Source organism: Mytilus edulis, chromosome 1, assembly GCF_963676685.1.
Source record: "Mytilus edulis chromosome 1, xbMytEdul2.2, whole genome shotgun sequence".
NCBI lineage: Eukaryota > Metazoa > Mollusca > Bivalvia > Mytilida > Mytilidae > Mytilus > Mytilus edulis.
The window spans coordinates 92,516,895-92,536,461 of NC_092344.1; the positions used below are offsets into that span (position 1 = coordinate 92,516,895).

The 19,567-nt window shown below is 30.4% G+C and overlaps 1 protein-coding gene across 1 annotated transcript in view; it reads right to left on the minus strand.

Moving 5' to 3' along the window:
* Positions 1 to 11,786: 11,786 nt before the first annotated feature.
* LOC139495386 (protein-serine O-palmitoleoyltransferase porcupine-like) overlaps positions 11,787 to 19,567 on the minus strand; it is a 30,348-nt gene continuing 22,567 nt past the window's right edge. The window contains exons 10-13 of the mRNA XM_071283696.1: positions 18,756 to 18,819; positions 18,118 to 18,203; positions 16,408 to 16,512; positions 11,787 to 15,938 (exon numbers count right to left, since the gene is read on the minus strand). Coding sequence (XP_071139797.1) covers positions 15,840 to 15,938; positions 16,408 to 16,512; positions 18,118 to 18,203; positions 18,756 to 18,819 — 354 coding nt within the window. The 3' untranslated portion in view covers positions 11,787 to 15,839. The remainder of the gene's footprint in view (positions 15,939 to 16,407; positions 16,513 to 18,117; positions 18,204 to 18,755; positions 18,820 to 19,567) is intronic.

Genomic DNA, 19,567 nt, shown 5'->3' on the forward strand with positions numbered 1-19,567 from the left:
AACATCTAATTGTTGGATTGCTGCCACAAAATTGGTACTTTTAAGGAAATTTTGCAGTTTTTGGTTATTATCTTGAATAATATTGAAGATGTTAAAGATAAACTATAAACAACAAATATGTTCAGCAAAATAAGACCTACAAAAAAGTCAATCATGAACAAAATTATAAATTGATCTCTTAAAGAGTTATTGCCTTTTAAAGACAATTTTAAACAGTTCATCATGTTTGCTAACATTTAAAAATCCTCTCTTCTGAAACTACTGGGCCAAATACTTCCAAACGTAAACTGAATGTTCCTTAGTGCAGGGACGTATATAGGTTCCATATAAGTCCGTGTTTAGGGTATCTTATTTATAAACTATATCCAAAGTTTTGATCCATCATCAAACATGGCCGCCATGGCTAAAATATAACATAGGGGTCAAAATGCTGTTTTGGCTTATATCTCAAAAACTATAGCATTGAGAGCAAATCAGACAGGGAGTTAAAGCATGCATTAGGTCAAGCTGTACCTACGGGGCGCCGAATGGGACTCTTGTGGTTTTGTACTCAAAATTCAATTTTGTACGGACAAAAGTGACTTTTGTTCAACAAAAATAAGTTCAGTTTAACAAAATTTGTATCATACTACAAATTTAAAATTTTGTCATACAAAATTATCTATCAGCGGACAAAAGTCACTTTTGTCATGACAAAATTCATTTTTGTTACACAGACTTGAATTTTGTTACCTAATTTGAAAATTGGGCGACAAAAGTCAATTTTGTATTCAAATTAGTTTAGTTTGGTTTCTGTGAACTAATTTGCATACAAAATCGACTTTTGTTACACAAAATTGACAAAAATGAATTTTGTCTCAACAAAATTGACAAAATTGACTTTTGTCTCAACAAAATTGACAAAATTGAATTTTGTCTCAACAAAATTGACAAAATTGACTTTTGTCTCAACAAAATTGACAAAATTGACTTTTGTCTCAACAAAATTGACAAAATTGAAATTTGTCTCAACAAAATTGATTTTTGTCTCACGAAAGTCAATTTTGTCTCACGAAAGTCAATTTTGTCTCATAAAAGTCAATTTTGTTGTTACAAAATTGAATTTTGTCGTCACAAAAATGAATTTTGTCGTCACAAAATTGACTTTTGTCTCAACAAAATTGACAAAATTGACTTTTGTCTCAACAAAATTAACAAAATTGACTTTTGTCTCAACAAAATTAACAAAATTGACTTTCGTCTCACAAAATTGAATTTTGTCTCACAAAAATCAATTTTGTCTCACAAAAGTCAATTTTGTCTCACAAAAGTTAATTTTGTCTCACAAAAGTCAATTTTGTCTCACAAAATTGAATCTTACCTCACACAATTGACTTTTGTGATTTAATTTCCATATCAGGTAACAAAAGTCAATTTTGTATGCAAATATGTTTATATTTGCATACCTTTTAGACAAAATTGACTTTTGTCATGACAAATATGAATTTTGTCTACAAAAATGAATTTTGTCATGACAAAAATTAATTTTGTGTACACAAATGAATTTTGTCATCACAAAATTGAAGTTCTCACAAAACAAGTCTGTAGCACATAGTTTTGTAAGACAAAAATGATTTTGTTATGACAGAATTGAATTTTGTACAAAACCACAAGAGTCCCATTCGGCGCCCCGTAGTACCTGCCCTGAAATTTTCAGCTGAATTGGGTAACCAATTTTTAGATTATTGCCCCCCCCCCATGAATTGAAAATTTTAAGTAAATTTTGCAGTTTTCGGTTATTATCTTGAATATTGTTTTAGATAAAGATAAACTGTAAACAGCAAAAATGTTAAGCAAGTTATCTACAAATAACTCAAATGACAAAAATTGTCAGTTGACCCCTGAAGGAGTTATTGCCATTTAAAGATTTTTAGTCACTATGACTAAAGTAAAACAACCGTAAAATGCGTTTTTTTCGCTTTTGAAGAAAATATGACGGATACAAAGAACTGTTAAATGGCATTTTTAAGCACTCATTTATATACATCGATAAACTAAAAAGAGTCATTGATGAAAGATTTAAGCCAAAAATTACAGGTGAGCGATACAGGCTCTTGAGAGCCTCCTGTTCCAAAGTCTGATTTTTTGAATTTTTTGGTCATATTTTTGGTCAGGCAGGGGGTATCATTTGTGTCTTCTGTAACAGCAAGTGTTACAATTTCAAGTTGCATGCCAACATCACTCCTTCACAGTTTAGCAAATCTAATATATGTGGAACTATACTAATGCATATAAAAATTATGGCATGGAAAAAGAAGGAGGAGCATTGTCCATATCTAGTTTTGATTGGAATGATATTTTTTCAGATTGAAATATAAAGAAGGAAAAGAAACTTGTAGAATTTAGGATAAATAGATCAAAGTTCAAGGTCATTGTTAGGAAAATAAGAATTAAGTTTGTGTAGTGATTGTTTCACACAGGAATTTTACCACATTTTCACAAGTGAAAAAATAGCCAGACTTTACATCTTTATATGACCAAAATATACTAGTACTAATGTATTTTGAACCCTTAAAAATTAAAAGTTTTTCTTTTTATAACTGGGCAGTTTAGGGAACATCCATTAATTGACAGTGCCAGCTTTTAATTTGTTAATTTTGACTAGACATTATTTTTTAATAGCTCACCTTTCCTAATAGGAAATGTGAGCTTTTCCCATCACTTGGCGTATGTCGTCGTCGTCTTTAACAATTTTTCAAACATCTTCTTCCCTGAAACTACTGAATGGATTTGAATGAAACTTAGCATGATTATTCCTTAGGGTATGCTGCACAAAGTTTATGCTTCGATTTTTGATCCGTCGAAAAACATGGCTGCATTACTAAAAATAGAACATAGGGGTCAAACAACAGTTTTTCGCAAATATCTCAAAAATCATTAGGTTAAGGCAAATTCTGGCAGGTTGAAAGTGTTGAGAATGATGAAAGGTAACTCACAGGTGCTTGAGGACAGGATCCTGTATGAGCCCCAAATAGTCCCTCCCCCTTTTTTTTATATATTTTTTTTAATCATAAATCTCAGATTTTTCTATATATATCCCTTATTTGTACTTATTTGTACCATATATATACTAATATACCATATTTATACTCTAAATATGCATGTTTACTATCAACGTGAATCTCGACTATAGAGGTCCACATATTGTAGAGTAAGATTTATATATATATAAATAACATACCTTTCTAATTCCTAGTTTATTGGTTCGACTTGTTGTACATGAATCAAGCTGTTGTCCATTGAAAATAAATGGAAAATGTTAATAGTGGATATTTGAAACATCGCTTTCATTGAATTGAACAATTAGTTATGTTATCTGCAATTAGAAAATGGGAAAATAAACTTCTCTGATAGAAGTTAACCACAATGATAATAGTCCAGGGACTCATTTTGTCTAAACCAGCTACCATCGGTTTTTCATTTAACTACAATTATCAAATCATTATAATCTGGTGTAATGTCTGATTTAGGAAAAGCATGGCTTTCCACAAAACATAATTTAATGTTTAGAAACAAAAATGTTTTCAAAATATTCAATAACAACGAATTTAGAATCGAAAGAAAAAATCTCGTTCAGAAAAAAAACAAATATTTTGGATTTTTTTTTACCCTAGTTATTGTTTTTAATACATATTTAATTATCATGATGGACTTTGGTTTTAGGGACATTGACATCGACCGAGTCTTGATTGATTTAAAATGACCCAAAAAAATCTATACGTATTCCCTGTACATGTATAGAGTCAAGGTCGGAAAGAAGAGGAAATATAACTGAATTGATAATTTAAGTTTAGTAAAATCAAAAGAGCCTATATAATTCAGCAGTGTTTGTTGGCCGCTATCTATCATATTCGTTTTTCATTTATATTGTATGAACCAATTTTACGTTTCTTTTGTGGACAAACTCAAGTAAGAAATTACCATCGCATAGGAACATAAACAAGAGTGCACACGCTGAAATGTCTCGCCTTCTATATTAATCATTGATATTATGTTGATAGTCCTAAGTATAAAGCTAAGCTTTATTACAACTGTCACATAAACTTAACATTAACCAAGATAACTAAACAAAGACCAATGAACCTTGAAAAAGAGGTCCAGGTCAGATGAACCATGCCAGGCAGACAGGTACAGCTAACAATGCTTCTATACAACATATATAGTTGACACATTACTTATAGTTTAAGAAAAATAGACCAAAACACAAAAACTTAACACTGTGCAATGAACCGTGAAAATGAGGTCACGGTTAAATAAAACCTGCTCGACTGACATAAAGATCATAAAATATTTCCATACACCAAATAAAGTTGACCTATGGCATATAGCATTAGAAGACTAAAACTCAAAAACTTAACTTTGACCACTGAACCATGAAAATGAGGTCAAGGTCACATGACATCTGCCCGCTAGACATGTACACTTAACAATCATTCCATACAACAAATATAGTAGACCTATTGCATATGGTATGAGAAAAACAGACCAAAACACAAAAATTTAACTATAACCACTGAACCATGAAAATGAGGTCAAGGTCAGATGACACCTGCCAGTTGGACATGTACACCTTACAGTCCTTCCTTACACCGAATATACTAGCCCTATTGCTTATAGTATCTGAGATATGGACTTGACCACCAAAACTTAACCTTGTTCACTGATCCATGAAATGAGGTCGAGGTCAAGTGAAAACTGTCTGACAGACACGAGGACCTTGCAAGGTACGCACATATCAAATATAGTTATCCTATTACTTATAATAAGAGAGAATTCAACATTAAAAAAAATTTGAACTTTTTTTTCAAGTGGTCACTGAACCATGAAAATGAGGTCAAGGACATTAGACATGTGACTGACGGAAACTTCATAACATGAAGCATCTATATACAAAGTATGAAGCATCCAGGTCTTCCACCTTCTAAAATATAAAGCTTTTAAGAAGTGAGCTAACACCGCCGCCGCCGGATCACTATCCCTATGTCGAGCTTTCTGCAACAAAAGTTGCAGGCTCGACAATAAAACCATACAAATATCATATGCATACTACAATCACATCATGCACAAATGCACCTAATAGGGTCCTCTATTTTTAAGTTTTTGCTGCTATCCCAAATCAAATTTTGAAACTTATTTTATTGGAATAATTAGGCAATCCTCCCACCTCTTTTTGCTTCTTTACGTAAATCTCTCCAGTGTTGATATTAAAAGCAATGTCTAACTAAATAAAATCTATGAACGGTCAGCACTGATTTAAGGTAGTGTCTCCTACATGACAGTCTTGATTTAACTGAAAATGGTTTACTTTTACATAGTGTGGCTTGGATGGAGAGTTGTCTCATTGGCACGCATACCACATCTTCCTTTATATATTGAACAGTAAAACGCAATATTGAATAACAATGAATGTTATTTTCAGTGTTTGGTACAAGTTGACTGTCACTGGGCACAACAGTTCAACATACAATGTAGAACCCTATGGGGAAAACCAGAGAACTCTTTTTGTCAAAAAACACTGTCAAACATCCAAACGTACTATCCAAACTGATTTGTGTCCACACTTGTTTATATTTTAAAATTTATACAGTATATCAGACATTAGGCCATCAGTTTTCTCGTTTGAATCTTTTAGATTTGGTGATGTCGGGCGTTTCATCGCTTGTTATGTGGAATAATTTTTTATTCATTGTAAAAGGCCGTGAGGTGACCTTTAGTTGCGAACTTCTGTTGTCATTTGGTTTTTGAGAGTTGTGTCATTCGGCAATCATGTCACATCTATATATCTTTACTTTATGAACAAAGGTTAACCCAATGATTAAAATAATCAAAGGACATGAGGGAAATATAGTCTTAAAAATTTAAGCTCCTAATCGTCACATGTTATGGAAATATTCTAAAGAAACAATCGAGACTCTACCCAATTCTCCAATTATTGGAAACATTATGATAGACTGAGACGTTTTTGGTTGATAAAGGTCAAGAGTAGTCTATTGTTTTAATACATTTTAAAGTCAAATTCAATTGTCAAATTGGCATGGTTGAATGCTAGGTTAAAAAACCAGTTACGCAAATGAAACCAGTTTTTCCCTAAATATAAAGCGGCTCAAAAGTGGTATTGGCGCAAATAGATTGTGGCGCAAATAAATTCATTTTGGCTCTAAATAAAACGGCCGGTATGACCTAGTAAGACAACCTCTGATTGTGATCTGACTTTTAATACAGGCTTGTCAAAATGTGGTAAGGTAACACTTATTTTATTTTAGAACTAAATTTCCATTTTTTTATCTTTCATTTTGACTGCCTCTAAATAATTATTCTTTTTTCTTTCATAAAATGTTTCGAATCTTATTACATTTTACATTTCAATTTAAATTTCAAATCTGACCATAAAAAGAAGATTATAAGTATTCTTTGATGTATAACATCAAATGATTTAACTTTCAGATGTATACAAAAGTCAAAGTTGAGTAATTGAAAATAATGACCAATCTGAGAAGTAATTAGCTGAAACAAGCTTGCAATGGTGAAACATGTTTGTTCTTCCACAAGCTTAAAATTTGATGAGTAAAACATAAGAGGTTATAATTAATGTTTTCTCTTTTAATTAACATGTAATAAAAACAATCAAAACTATATCAAAAGTAATCCAATTAAACTAATTTTAAACAGTTTATCAAACAAAAATGAGCACCCAAGCCCAACTTTTATTAAATAAACTAGATTTAAAAAATGACCAATGATATTTCATGTTATTTAAGAAGATTTCCCCCCTAAACCAATCAATTACTTTGTTGTTTCAGTAATTTTTGTAATAAATAATGTTTCATCCATGAAAATGACCATAAATCACCATATCACAATAGTTCCAGTATGTCTTATTTCCAGTCATTCCAAAGCTCTGTCCAGGATTACCTGACCACTTTGCCAGTCGGACTCAATGTTACTCAGCATACCAGAACATCAGCCAGTGGTCACTTCCTTATACTGCACTTTGGCAATGACAGCACTGACCAGAACAACAACATCACTGGACAACATCCAAGTCAACAACAAGACATTAAGTCTGAGCCTGACCATGAGACCACTTCTGACAACATAAAACATGAACCTGTTGATGAAAACGATTATTCAGCTACCAACATAAAAATAGAGCCAACCACAAGTAACACATCTCCATCAAGACTTGTAAAGCAAGAACTAACTAGTGTCAGACATGTAAAGCCAGACCCAGAACCACAAACCCATGCTCAAGGGCCACCATCTTTTAACAGTCCCTGGAGAAAGCACTGGCATTCTTCATCATCCAACAGAGCAAACAGAACTAAGCGTTCCAGCCAACATAAAAAGAACTCCACAACAAGTCAACAGACAAAACAGAACAACCAGACAATACTTCAACTTCCACGTTTGAGACCATCTAGAATAGCTTCAACAGATGTCAATGTCTACATCAGCCGTCTTGTGTCTGGTAGTTTCTACAGATAAACTCTTTGTGACAGTAGCAATAATAGTGCTTGAACAGGACATCTTACATGTCTATTGGCGTTTTGTAAAATATTGTGTTTAGTGCTAAAAGTAATATACATGTATTATTGAATGTGTAATATATATATTTTTTTTTTCATGACTTTTCAATAATAAATGTATGTCTTGAAATTAGTGTTTCTCGTTTCTTTTGTCAAAAATAGATTAGACTATTGGTTTTCCACTAGCCATTTTTGCGGCCCTTTATAGCTTGTCGTTAGTTGTTGAAGGCTGTACTGACCTATAATGGTTTACTATTTACAAATTGCAATTTGGATTCAGAATTGTCTAATTGGTAGTTATATCACATCTTCTTATAACTCTTCCTAGGAAAAAAACATGTTACTTTTTGTATAACATCAAAACAAATCATTAAGAGAGCACTCATTTGTTTCTTTGAAAAACATATATTTCAAATGTTTTCTATGAAGTTTTTTTCTATGGTATTTACTTTTGTATTTTATGAAAGTGAAACCTAATTTTGATGCTGTGTTTGTGAGGTTTTTATAAATTTGATGCTTTAACATTTTTAACACATCAAATCAGCGGAAAATTTGACAGGATGTAACTAAATCATATGTATGAGTACAGATTTAATTGTATAGATTTTAAAAAAATGTAAAAGTACAAGTGCTAGCTGTGTCTGTAATACACATTTGATTTATTCCATAATGACTGGTTTACTCCATAATGTACAATTAAGTTTTTGAATGTTATCAGGAGGTAAATACTTGTGTACAGTTTGCACATATAAGAAACAAACTTAACCAGGAAAACTAAATATTTATCAATGAACCAAGAAAATGAGGCCTAGGTCAGATGAATCCTGCTAGACAGACATGCACACCTTACAATTTTTACATGGTTTAAATATAGTTTACCTTTTGCATATAGTATCTAAGAAACAAACTTAACCAGGAAAAGTTAAGATTGACCAATATATATCATATTAATCATAATAAGAGGGAAATCTTTCAGAGTAGTCTTTGCACCATGAAAATTAGGTCAAGGACAATGAACATATGACAAAGGAAAACTTTGTAACATAAAGCATCTACACAGGGTTTCCCCTGGGTCAATTATTTTTTTCGCCACCTCTTTCGCCAAAACAATATATTTTTCGCCATTTTATTATTTTTTTCGCCAAGTAACATAAATATATTTTTCCTGTTGTGCCTTTAGTACTAAGAAGTAATTTTTACAACAAAACAAAAGCTTTTATCACATGAAATTGATCCCTCACATGAAATTGATCCCTCATTTCATGTGTAGTCATTACATTGAAGGGTTACTCTCATTCAAGGGGTTGTTCCCAGCCTTTTGGATAGATTTTTTCATAACGACAGTTTTCTTTTCTTGACCATCGTAAATGAAAAAGTTGAGACGTACAACTATGCTTGAAACACGTGCATGTGTCACTCAAACGACTTTATTAAAGTCAAAGGATAATAAATTAAAGTTTTAAATCGGAGATTTTTCTTGCTTTTGAACAATTTTCGTCACAACAACAGCTTTCTTTTCAAAACTATCTTTAAAGGGAGAGATGTCAAAAGTTTGATTCAAACACGTGCGTTGCAAAGATGTAAATAAATTCTGTATGTGACATTTATAGCGGAAAGCCATTTGACCATATCATTTTGTGAAGCAATTCAATCAACACCTTTATTAATTAGTCCTTTGTTGTCGATAGCTATAAAATGCAATCAGCTGATTATTGATTTTCTGTCTAAATCTTAATGAGGTCAAGGTGAATTCCGAGTATTGTTTGATCGGGTAAAGTCTGAGAAACTCGAAAAAAAGTAAATAAACAAGATGGAGAAAAATAAATTTCTTTCGCCAAATTCTTTCGCAAAGGACGAATTTTTATCGCCACAATTATTATTTTTTCGCAAATTGCGAAAATGGCGACCGCCAGCGGAAACCCTGCATCTACATGTATATACAAAGTTTGAAGGATCCAGGTCTTCTATCTTCTGAAATATACTGCTTTTACAAAGTTTGTTAACACGATGCAGGATGAATATCCCTATGTTCAACTTTCTGTGACAAAAGGAGCAGACTCGACAAAAGCAAATACAACACAACATTGTTTTTAATTTCTATAAAAATACACACATGTATTAATATCCAATTTGATGCAAAACTTGTACCAACATCAAAATATAAACTTATCAAATATATTTGTCTTAAAATATACATACTAGTACAAAATTCAACATAGAACACTTTGATATCCACCTATTGCTGATTTACTTTTATTCATGGGATTCAAAATTTCATACATCTTATGCCAGAAGATGAGATATGAAGTTTAGTGGTCAATACATTTCAAATTTTCTATGAGCTTGTATGCAAATTTTTGCACAACCACAAAAATCATGTATCAACCAAAAATTCCACTTTTCTTGAAACCACGAAAAACATATATCGAAACTAAAATGCCAGTTTACTTGTATCCATGAAAATAAGTATACTTATACAAGCATACTTGTGGGTATACCCACAAAAAATAAATGAAGCCACAGCATCTCTTAATAATCAATTATTATCTTGTATATCACATTGTAACAAATACATGTATGTCAAAGTTAATTTTTTTTAACAAAGAGCAAAATATCTTTTATAAATCAGCTAAAACATTTAACAATAAGGAGAGAATACAAATAACAACCTTCAAAAAGGATAACATTTGAAAAAATAATTCAATTAAATAATTGACAGATCCAAGAAATTGTGATATTGAACTTATCATTAAAAAGAAGTAACCATTCTTTGAATTTTTTTTAAATGCTTAATTGTCACATGTAAATAGACCATACCTTTATATCAATTGACTACACTAAATTTACTATTTATTTAAAAAAAAGTCCCTAACTGGACAATGCACAACTCAACGAAATAAATATCACTGTTTATTGTCTGGAAAGGCCCAAGTTGATCATCCTTATAACAATTCAAAACAAGAAATAATTGATATATTTAAGTTTTTGATAGATTTTTTGGTTATATATAAAGCTTTTCCCAGTAATTTAAATGTGTTTTTCCATTGGAAGGTATCTATTTTTGTTTAGAAACATAAAATGCATAGGGCAACACTATCAGAGCAGAGGAGTTGCAGAAAGGGGTGGACAGTAAAGGTTGATGGTAGTTTTGCGCCTCAATCTAAAGCAAGCTAGTATACTGTTACCATATACAAAATCTAAAATTTGCTGCTGGTAACAAAAATGACATTGCATACAGCATTAATACATAAATAAAGATATACTCTGATATGCAATGGTATATGTGAAAACCACTAGGATATGTCATCTAAATTTCTTATGAAACTGAAATTTAATTCTGTATTCTAACCATTATTTAACATAGCACCATGGGAAATGAAATAGCACTATTTCCTTTAAGTTTGAGCACCACTTTTATAATAAATTTTAGTAGAAAAATCTATCTAGAAGTACCATAGCCATCACTGGTTGTGTCTATTTGATTGTTTGTTTGTTTGCAAGTTCGTGTTCGTATTTGCAATCTTTCTAAACCTTAAATTGGATTTCATGTATATGCATATGACTTGCCATGTTATGATGTCTTGATATGAGAATGATTCTAATTTAATCTTTTCTTTAAAATGTGGTCTGATACCCTATGTTATCTTTTAGTTCCAATTGTCAAATACAATCAAACACAGCTAAGAAGATATTCTAAAATATTCCCTTGTAAAATATACAATTATCATACAGAAGTGCACATTGTACCATACTGTTTCAAGTGGTGTTATAACAGGTGTATGACTACAGACACTATACTTCTCTGAATGCCTGATTTCCAAGTAGTTTAGTCTGATAAAAACATAATACTAACCTTATGAAACGTACAAAAAAAAATAAAGTACAAAATTGAAATTATAATGCCTGTCATATATCTTATTTCAATAAAAGATATTGATAAAATGATCTTCTCCTAGAGCAAAACATGTCTTTTTGATATATATTAATAAAATGATATCCATCTATAATTGAAATACAAATTTGATCAAACAAAGCAAAATATAAATAAATACATTTCTGTTTATTATTTCTTGTATCTACTTTATTAAATGCCATCAATTGTTTAATTTAATCGTTATAAAAACACATTTTTCTTGTCATTTTTTAGAATTTGAATTTTTGAACATTTAGACTACAATGACTTGTTTAATGAAACCTTTTAACTTTTTGATTTTAGAAATGTTTGTACATAAGTGTCTCGTAAGTCTACATAAGGCTGGATATTTGATCTTTTTATTTTGTGTTGTTTATGAAATTGTGTATATATATGTCTGATCAAATATGTGACACTATAATAAAATAAATCATCTTATTATAAAAAAATTGAATTAATTAAAATAAGAAGAGTTATTACATGAATATTGGTAAATTAAATATCATGTTTGTATTTATCATGTTTGTATTAATTACAATCACAAACATTAAATATTATACCATTAATAACTTTTGGTGAGAGGAATAAAGATTTATTAGTACAAAAATATTTCTTTAACTACAGGCTTATTTAAATTTTCTTAGGTTAATAACATTTGTATTCATTTAATAACTTTAGTTTTCATTATACCAGCATATTTTTCCCACTTTGTCAATAAAATTTCAAATAAATTACAAGCAATATGTTTTCTTTGATAAGCTATATGAGGGCTTTTGGAATTCTATATTGAATGCACATTATACCATGCAAGGTTAACATCTTTTTGAGATAACTCTTTCAATAGATAAAATCCTAAATAGAGGTATGTTCCCTTTTTTATTTTCTTGTAATTGGCAAAATAGTGTAAAATTTGGTAGAATGGCAGTAATATTTAGTTGAATTATCTCCCCTGAATAGAAAGTTAAACTTTACAAAAAAAAATTATATAAATCATATCAAAACAAATAAAAAGATTTAATGCAACAATACAGTACTATGAGATCAACGAAAGCATAATATAATTTTAGTACAAAACATAATGAAACCAAAGTTTACCAGCCTAGCAGTAATAACCTAAACTAACATATATAGACTGTCATATCAGAATCTGCTTATCAATGAACCAACTAGGAAATAAGCATTCTTACAGAAATTCTTAAGATATTTGAGACATTAACAAAGACAAAAATAACTAAAAGACATCTAGGGGACAATAAGGTCTTCAACAAAAGACAAAAGTCTAAACAATAAATCAAACACCACATCATTCCATGTATATAAAACGTGTAAATAAATTGTCAGATCAGAAACAATCAAAGATCTGCTTTCAACTCCCAATTCTCAAATTCTGCAGCTCAAACATCATCCTAAACCAGAAAATAATGATGCAATGACAATAAAAAAGTCATCATTTTCTAAAATTGCACAACCAGACTTGGAAGTTGACAGCCATGTTCAAATACATTCTTTATTAAATGTTTGTTGTGAATCATCAAATTCCTGTAAAATGGCTTCCCCATAATTAACATGAATACAAAGTAACAAGAATTGCAAATCTTTTTACAGAATTAATGGGCATATGACATTTGCGCCGATTTTAAAAATTTTCATTCTTTCACTTGCACCGATTTCATTTTTTCATTTGCGCAGATTTTATATTTGGTCCTAATTAGATTTACAGGTAAGTTAATACTTGCATAAGTACTATATACCATTGCTCAAATCTGGTTATAAATTTTGTTCATTTAAGTTTAATAAATAAGTTAATTTTGATTGCACACTAAAACAAGCCGAGGAGTCAATTCGTTAATCATCGACAGTCATACATATCGGAAGGTCAGTGTCCTGAAACAAAAACAAAAAAACATATCTTACTGATATACAATAAAATTGTGAAAAGCTAGAGTCACCACGGATTCAGCTGATGGTATGACTACTGTCAACCCACAGAACGAGCATAACCATGTGGCAACTGATCGAAAGATGGAGGCTAAAGAACTACGGGTACGGTCAAGGAAAGAGTCTGGAGATGTATCCAGTAGGCCTCCCTTCACCTCCTCGTGAGCAGGGGACAACAGTTATATTCATGTTATGATTGACAATTCATAACATTTGTATAACTGACTAACGGAAGAGGTCTATAATGATAAATGAAAAAATAACATGACTTGGATAGTGAGCTGTCTCATTAGCACTCATACTACATCTTCTTATATCTATTCACCTGTAATTTACCTGTAAAAATATTGGCGCAAATGAAAAAAAAATTCGGCGCAATTGAAAGAAAAAATCAGCGCAAATGCAAAACGCCGGAATTAATAGTTGAGATACTTTTTTTTTTAATTACATGGGTGACAAGACATACTTCATTACTGCTTTGTTAAAGGCAATGCTTCAAGTCAATAATTGTATATGAGAGCAGTAATATCCTCATAATCATTAACAAATTGCTAGATATAAAAAAAACATAATTTTATATAACAAGACACCTCTTTTATCACATAGTCTTAAAAGAGATATATATGGCACAATATTTGACTACACATGAATAGGTGCAATATATATTTCATAAGGTGCAGTAAATTTTTCAAAAAGGCAAATAAAGATTGCATTGCTGTACTTATATGGTATGCTGGTTGCAAAGCAAATAGTCAAATTTAACTATTTTATGAAACTGGAGTCCACAATCATGACATTATCTTAATAGACCACTTTAAACATATATCATTCACTGGAAAATTTCATCAATTATGTGCGCCATGATGACCTCATTTACCAGATAGAAAGGTCAATAATATATTTGCCAATTCTGTAATTGACCCTATATATAGAAATCCATTTGTACAAGTTGTTTCCCTTGTGAGGGATTATAAATTTATTTAAATTGAAGAGCTAGCAGAAAGGATGAATTTATCTGTAATATTAGTAATCTTAAATATTATATTATCAAACGTAATTTTTCATAAAAATTGGGTTGACACATCAATTTATAACTTTTGACTAATCATGTTTTGTATGGACAGCAGTCAATCTGGTCAAGAAGGAAAATATCTGCAATTGGCAAAGGGAAACAGTCTATGTTAAACATGTGTAATAAAAGAATGAAATCTGTTATTTGCAAAAAGGCTATTTGACAAAGTTTGAGGAATTGTGGCACCCACCAAAGAATTCTGACTTTGTCATAGTTAAATTAAATTGTTGTTTAATGATAGTTATCTATATGGAATACTGAAAGTTGATTTTGACAATTTGCTTTGTAACTACTGAGACACATTCGGGTACAAAAAAATGTATAAACAAATTAAATATGTATAACAAGTGAAATCAAGTTTAACTCATAATTGCACTTTTGTGATATAAAAAGGACAGATAACATATAAACTGTAATTATTTACATGACTGAGTAGATTACATCAAGTCAAAATGCATATAAAAAAAAACAAAAATCTACAAGATAGTATTGCTCTATGATAAAAATAGAAAATAACTTTTATCTGTCTTTAAGTTCGTTGTAATATCTGTGTAGATTGTCAGCTGTATAGAACCATGTGAACCTTCAAATTGCCAACATTGCAATCTATGCAATGTGTTTTTTAAAGTTTATACAGTAACACATAATAAACAGCTTTACTAAGACCATGTGATATCCTTATCCAGAGCTTTACTTGAAAAAGTCTTTATAAAAAGTTGAATTTCTAAAAAAGTGATTATTAGTTTGGTGCGTTTTTTATAAAGAGATTTCTTGATATATATTATTATTATAAAAAGTTTATTGTAAAACTAAAATAAAATTTATATATATAACCTAAATTATGAATTTACAGGTTGAAAAAGATAGTGGGTGCACCCAAGACATTAAACAAGAAGATTAATATTTACTGTCACAGCCATATTAATTCCTTTTAAGTTAAAAAAAACAAAAACAAAAAACATTACCACATTACCATTCATAAAGAAAGGTAAACAAATAACATCAATTCAGTAAAAAAACAGAAAAAAATTAATGTAGGAATAAAATCCATAATGTGTTATAAAGTATTAAGTAACAATTTTTCAATCCCTCTTTGATTATAATAATTTATGCTTAATACATATTTTGTAAATAAATGATTAACCCCATTTTTGTGGTCATTATCATTACAACTGACCTCCAATCAAATATAATAACCATACATTCCCTCAAACAATGTACCGATTTTTCTCAACTTCCCCCATACAAAACTATTGATAGTAAGATAAAATATAACAAAAAATGTAAAATATATAAGAGATTCATCATGTACAATAAAACCACATGTAAATAAATAAACAACAGGCACAATTCATATCAATACAGCAAAAATGTATGTTCCCAGTACAATCCAGTGACTTGCATAACTCAATGACGACCACTTTTCTAAGGTATGGTACATGTCGTAACCCTGAAAAATATTTAATAGTTCCATCTAAAATAATTTTTGAAGCAATATCACTTAATTACTCTAAAGAAAACAAACTAAATGCATAGGGAAAAATGTTTTATTTGGTCTTGGGCTAATATTTCTATTTTTCTTCACACCATGAAATCTTGTTTTTTTATTTGCAGCCTCTCAGCTTGCTCCTAAATAAAAATGTGTACCAGTTCAGTGATCTTGACCTTGATAGCTTATTAGGGTTTTCTCACCTCCTTAAAAAAAAATTAGTGACAACTTAGTTAAAATTCTTAAAAATCTTCGTATTTTTTTTATATGCTTAATTTTTTTACCTTTTCTTTGTGAAACTCTTAAGTTTATAACAGTGTATTCAAAATATAATAAATATGCAATGTACAAGCCTAGGTATGAATAAACTCATCACAGTTAGCAGGATTAAATTGTATATGCCAGATATATATCTTTGTTAAAAGCTTACCTCTTCACTATTAACACTGTTATCAAACATGAGGCCCAAGTAGGCAAGATGAAACATTGAAAGAGCACCAAATATCAGATTTGTTAATATCACACATGGATGAGTCTGAAAATTAATAACATATTATATATATATAACAATATATGTCCATACCATAATCCATCATCATTCCAATTATATGCCAAAAATAAATATGAATGATTACCTTAACATAAACAGGGCTAGTTTGCTTTAAAAGGTTAATAAATTATGTCATTTAAAAAAAAATATATATATTTCCAGGTACAGGAAATATTCATCTCATTATTGCCTTCAACAGAAAGACAATAATATCACAGATTGCTTATTGCACAACATGTTAAATTTGTGAAAATCACTGATTTATTTATAATATCTCTACTGATTAACCATTTCTTTATAAAGTAATGTTTTTTGTGTAAAAACATGAACAGGTTAAACAATCAATACATATTATAATTAAAACTATCATTCTAAATTAACAGTACTTAAAAAACCTTTGAATAGACTTATTAAGAAGGGATATAATTACGATACTGTTGTCAAGTCATTAAAGATTGCATATTTTGGCGTTAATATTGAGTCACTGATAAGGTCTTTGCGTCGGAACTAAACACATTTATTCTAAAAACAGTTGTTGGCATGACACGGGTTATGTTCTTCTCATATATGTTATGATGGTATGATACTAAACCCCTAACGGGAAGGATTGTGCCTGATGTACATATGATGAAATCATAATCTTTCAGTCAGTTTAATTGAAGTCTGGAGCTAGCATGTCAGTTAACTGCTAGTAGTCTGTTGTTATTTATGTATTATTGTCATTTTGTTTATTTTCTTTGGTTACATCTTCTGACATCAGACTCGGACTTCTCTTGAACTGAATTTTAATGACCGTATTGTTATGCGTTTACTTTTCTACATTGGTTAGAGGTATAGGGGGAGGGTTGAGATCTCACAAACATGTTTAACCCCGCCGCATTTTTGCGCCTGTCCCAAGTCAGGAGCCTCTGGCCTTTGTTAGTCTTGTATTATTTTAATTTTAGTTTCTTGTGTACAATTTGGAAATTAGTATGGCGTTCATTATCACTGAACTAGTATATATTTGTTTAGGGGCCAGCTGAAGGACGCCTCCGGGTGCGGGAATTTCTCGCTACATTGAAGACCTGTTGGTGACCTTCTGCTGTTGTTTTTTATTTGGTCGGGTTGTTGTCTCTTTGACACATTCCCCATTTCCATTCTAAATTTGATTATAATTTAATCTTAACTATGTGCAAAATAAGGTTCAGAAGTCCAAATTCTTTCAAATGCATAAAAATTACTAAATATTAAAAAGCTATAAGATTACACATCAAAAATGAACCAGATGTCATTTTATATCAGCTGATATAAGATTGTTAACTTCCATTTGGAGTGAACAGCATTAAGATGCGTAGAACAGCTATAACAGCCTATAAAATACTTGTTGATTCATTATTATTTGTGAGGCACTGTTTATTTATGATTTATTTGGTAAAGTTTAACCACTAAATTCAACAAAGTACAATTTTTCTATAGGATTTTATGCAGAATAAAACCACAAAATCAAAGACCCACAAAAAAATGCAATTTTTCAACTCACAAAAATGTGTACCTTTTTAAAAGAATTTAACCCACATTACTGAACTCTAGACTTATCTAATCTTTACTTACATATTTATATTCATGAGTACATTCTTCTTTGCATTTTCTAGTACCAATACATGCATTAAAGATTCTTGATAATTTACTTCTAAATACTGAAAAAGAAGCCACCATCATTACAACAATCTATTATGATAAGGTATTTATATTAAAATGTTATGTATTTTAAATAGAACAGTTAATGACACAGGTTTCAATCAATAAAACATAAAGGCCACTGTTTATTTACAACCTAAATCATGATTTCATGAAATCTAAATGACATAGTAAAAGTTTCTACTTTTTTACTTCAGTCCCTTATTTTGTTTCTATTTCATTTCATTTAATCCATTTGGACAAAAAATTACACTTTTTTAATGATTTAAAATGCATACGATTATCTTTATGTGTACAGTTTAAAAAAAATGTAATTAACAGTACAAAGTATGTTATAGTTATATAAAGGAAGGCATGCTCTTAATGGTCGATCGTTCAGTTTCTGCTACAGTAAGCGTCAAATTAACATTTATATTTCATTGTCATTCGTCAAATCTCATTTTGTTGCTACCATTATTTTAGCATATATTTTGTCATGTGGAGAACACCATTCCTTCCCAATTGTATGTTCTGAATATCATCGAACAGACATGAGATAAAAATAAACATACCTGATTCAACATATGTATAAAAACCTAATGAAAATAAAACTGCAGCAAACTGGAAATTTAAACCCTGAAATTATCAACAGTAAATTGTAGTCTCATCAATAAAATAGTGAGTTTAATGATAAATGTCTATAGCAATAAATTTAAATCACAAATTATTTCCAGCAGGCTTTTGTCTTCATCTCTGACATACCAGAATACAGAAATTATTGCCTGTATTTGTTTTGGGATTATTTATGTACCATATAAATGTGTAATTTTAAGTGATTTCAAGAAAAGCTGCATTTATATGCCTTAAAAACTTTGTTTGCAGGGGTCTAGGGTTGTAATAACAACTATAGGAGTTGTTTGAAACTAAGTGAAAACAATACAAACAAGAATATGCGTCCAAAGAACACCACGCCACACACATATTATGGTATGTCCATGTGCAGCTGATCATATAATCAAGTCAACATTGTTATTGGCATATAGTTTTAAAAGTTCACTTAAACATATAGTATATATGACATTACACATAATAAACAGCACCTGGTGATGTTTCATAGCCTGACCAGTTTTGGTCCAAATGGACCTTTTTTATCAGCAGTAGAATGGTGGATTAATATTTGTACCCTATTTATATAGATACTGTAACCAAGGTAACCAGCAGTTCAGAGTTTACCAGCGGTTCAGAGTTAACAATACAATACGAACAAGGAACTGTAGTATAGACAGGACATATGTTTTAAAAAATTGTCTAAAAGTGACCCCTCAAAATGTTAGTTCTTGACAAATTTCAATTTCAATATTTCCTGATATACTTTAAAAAAACC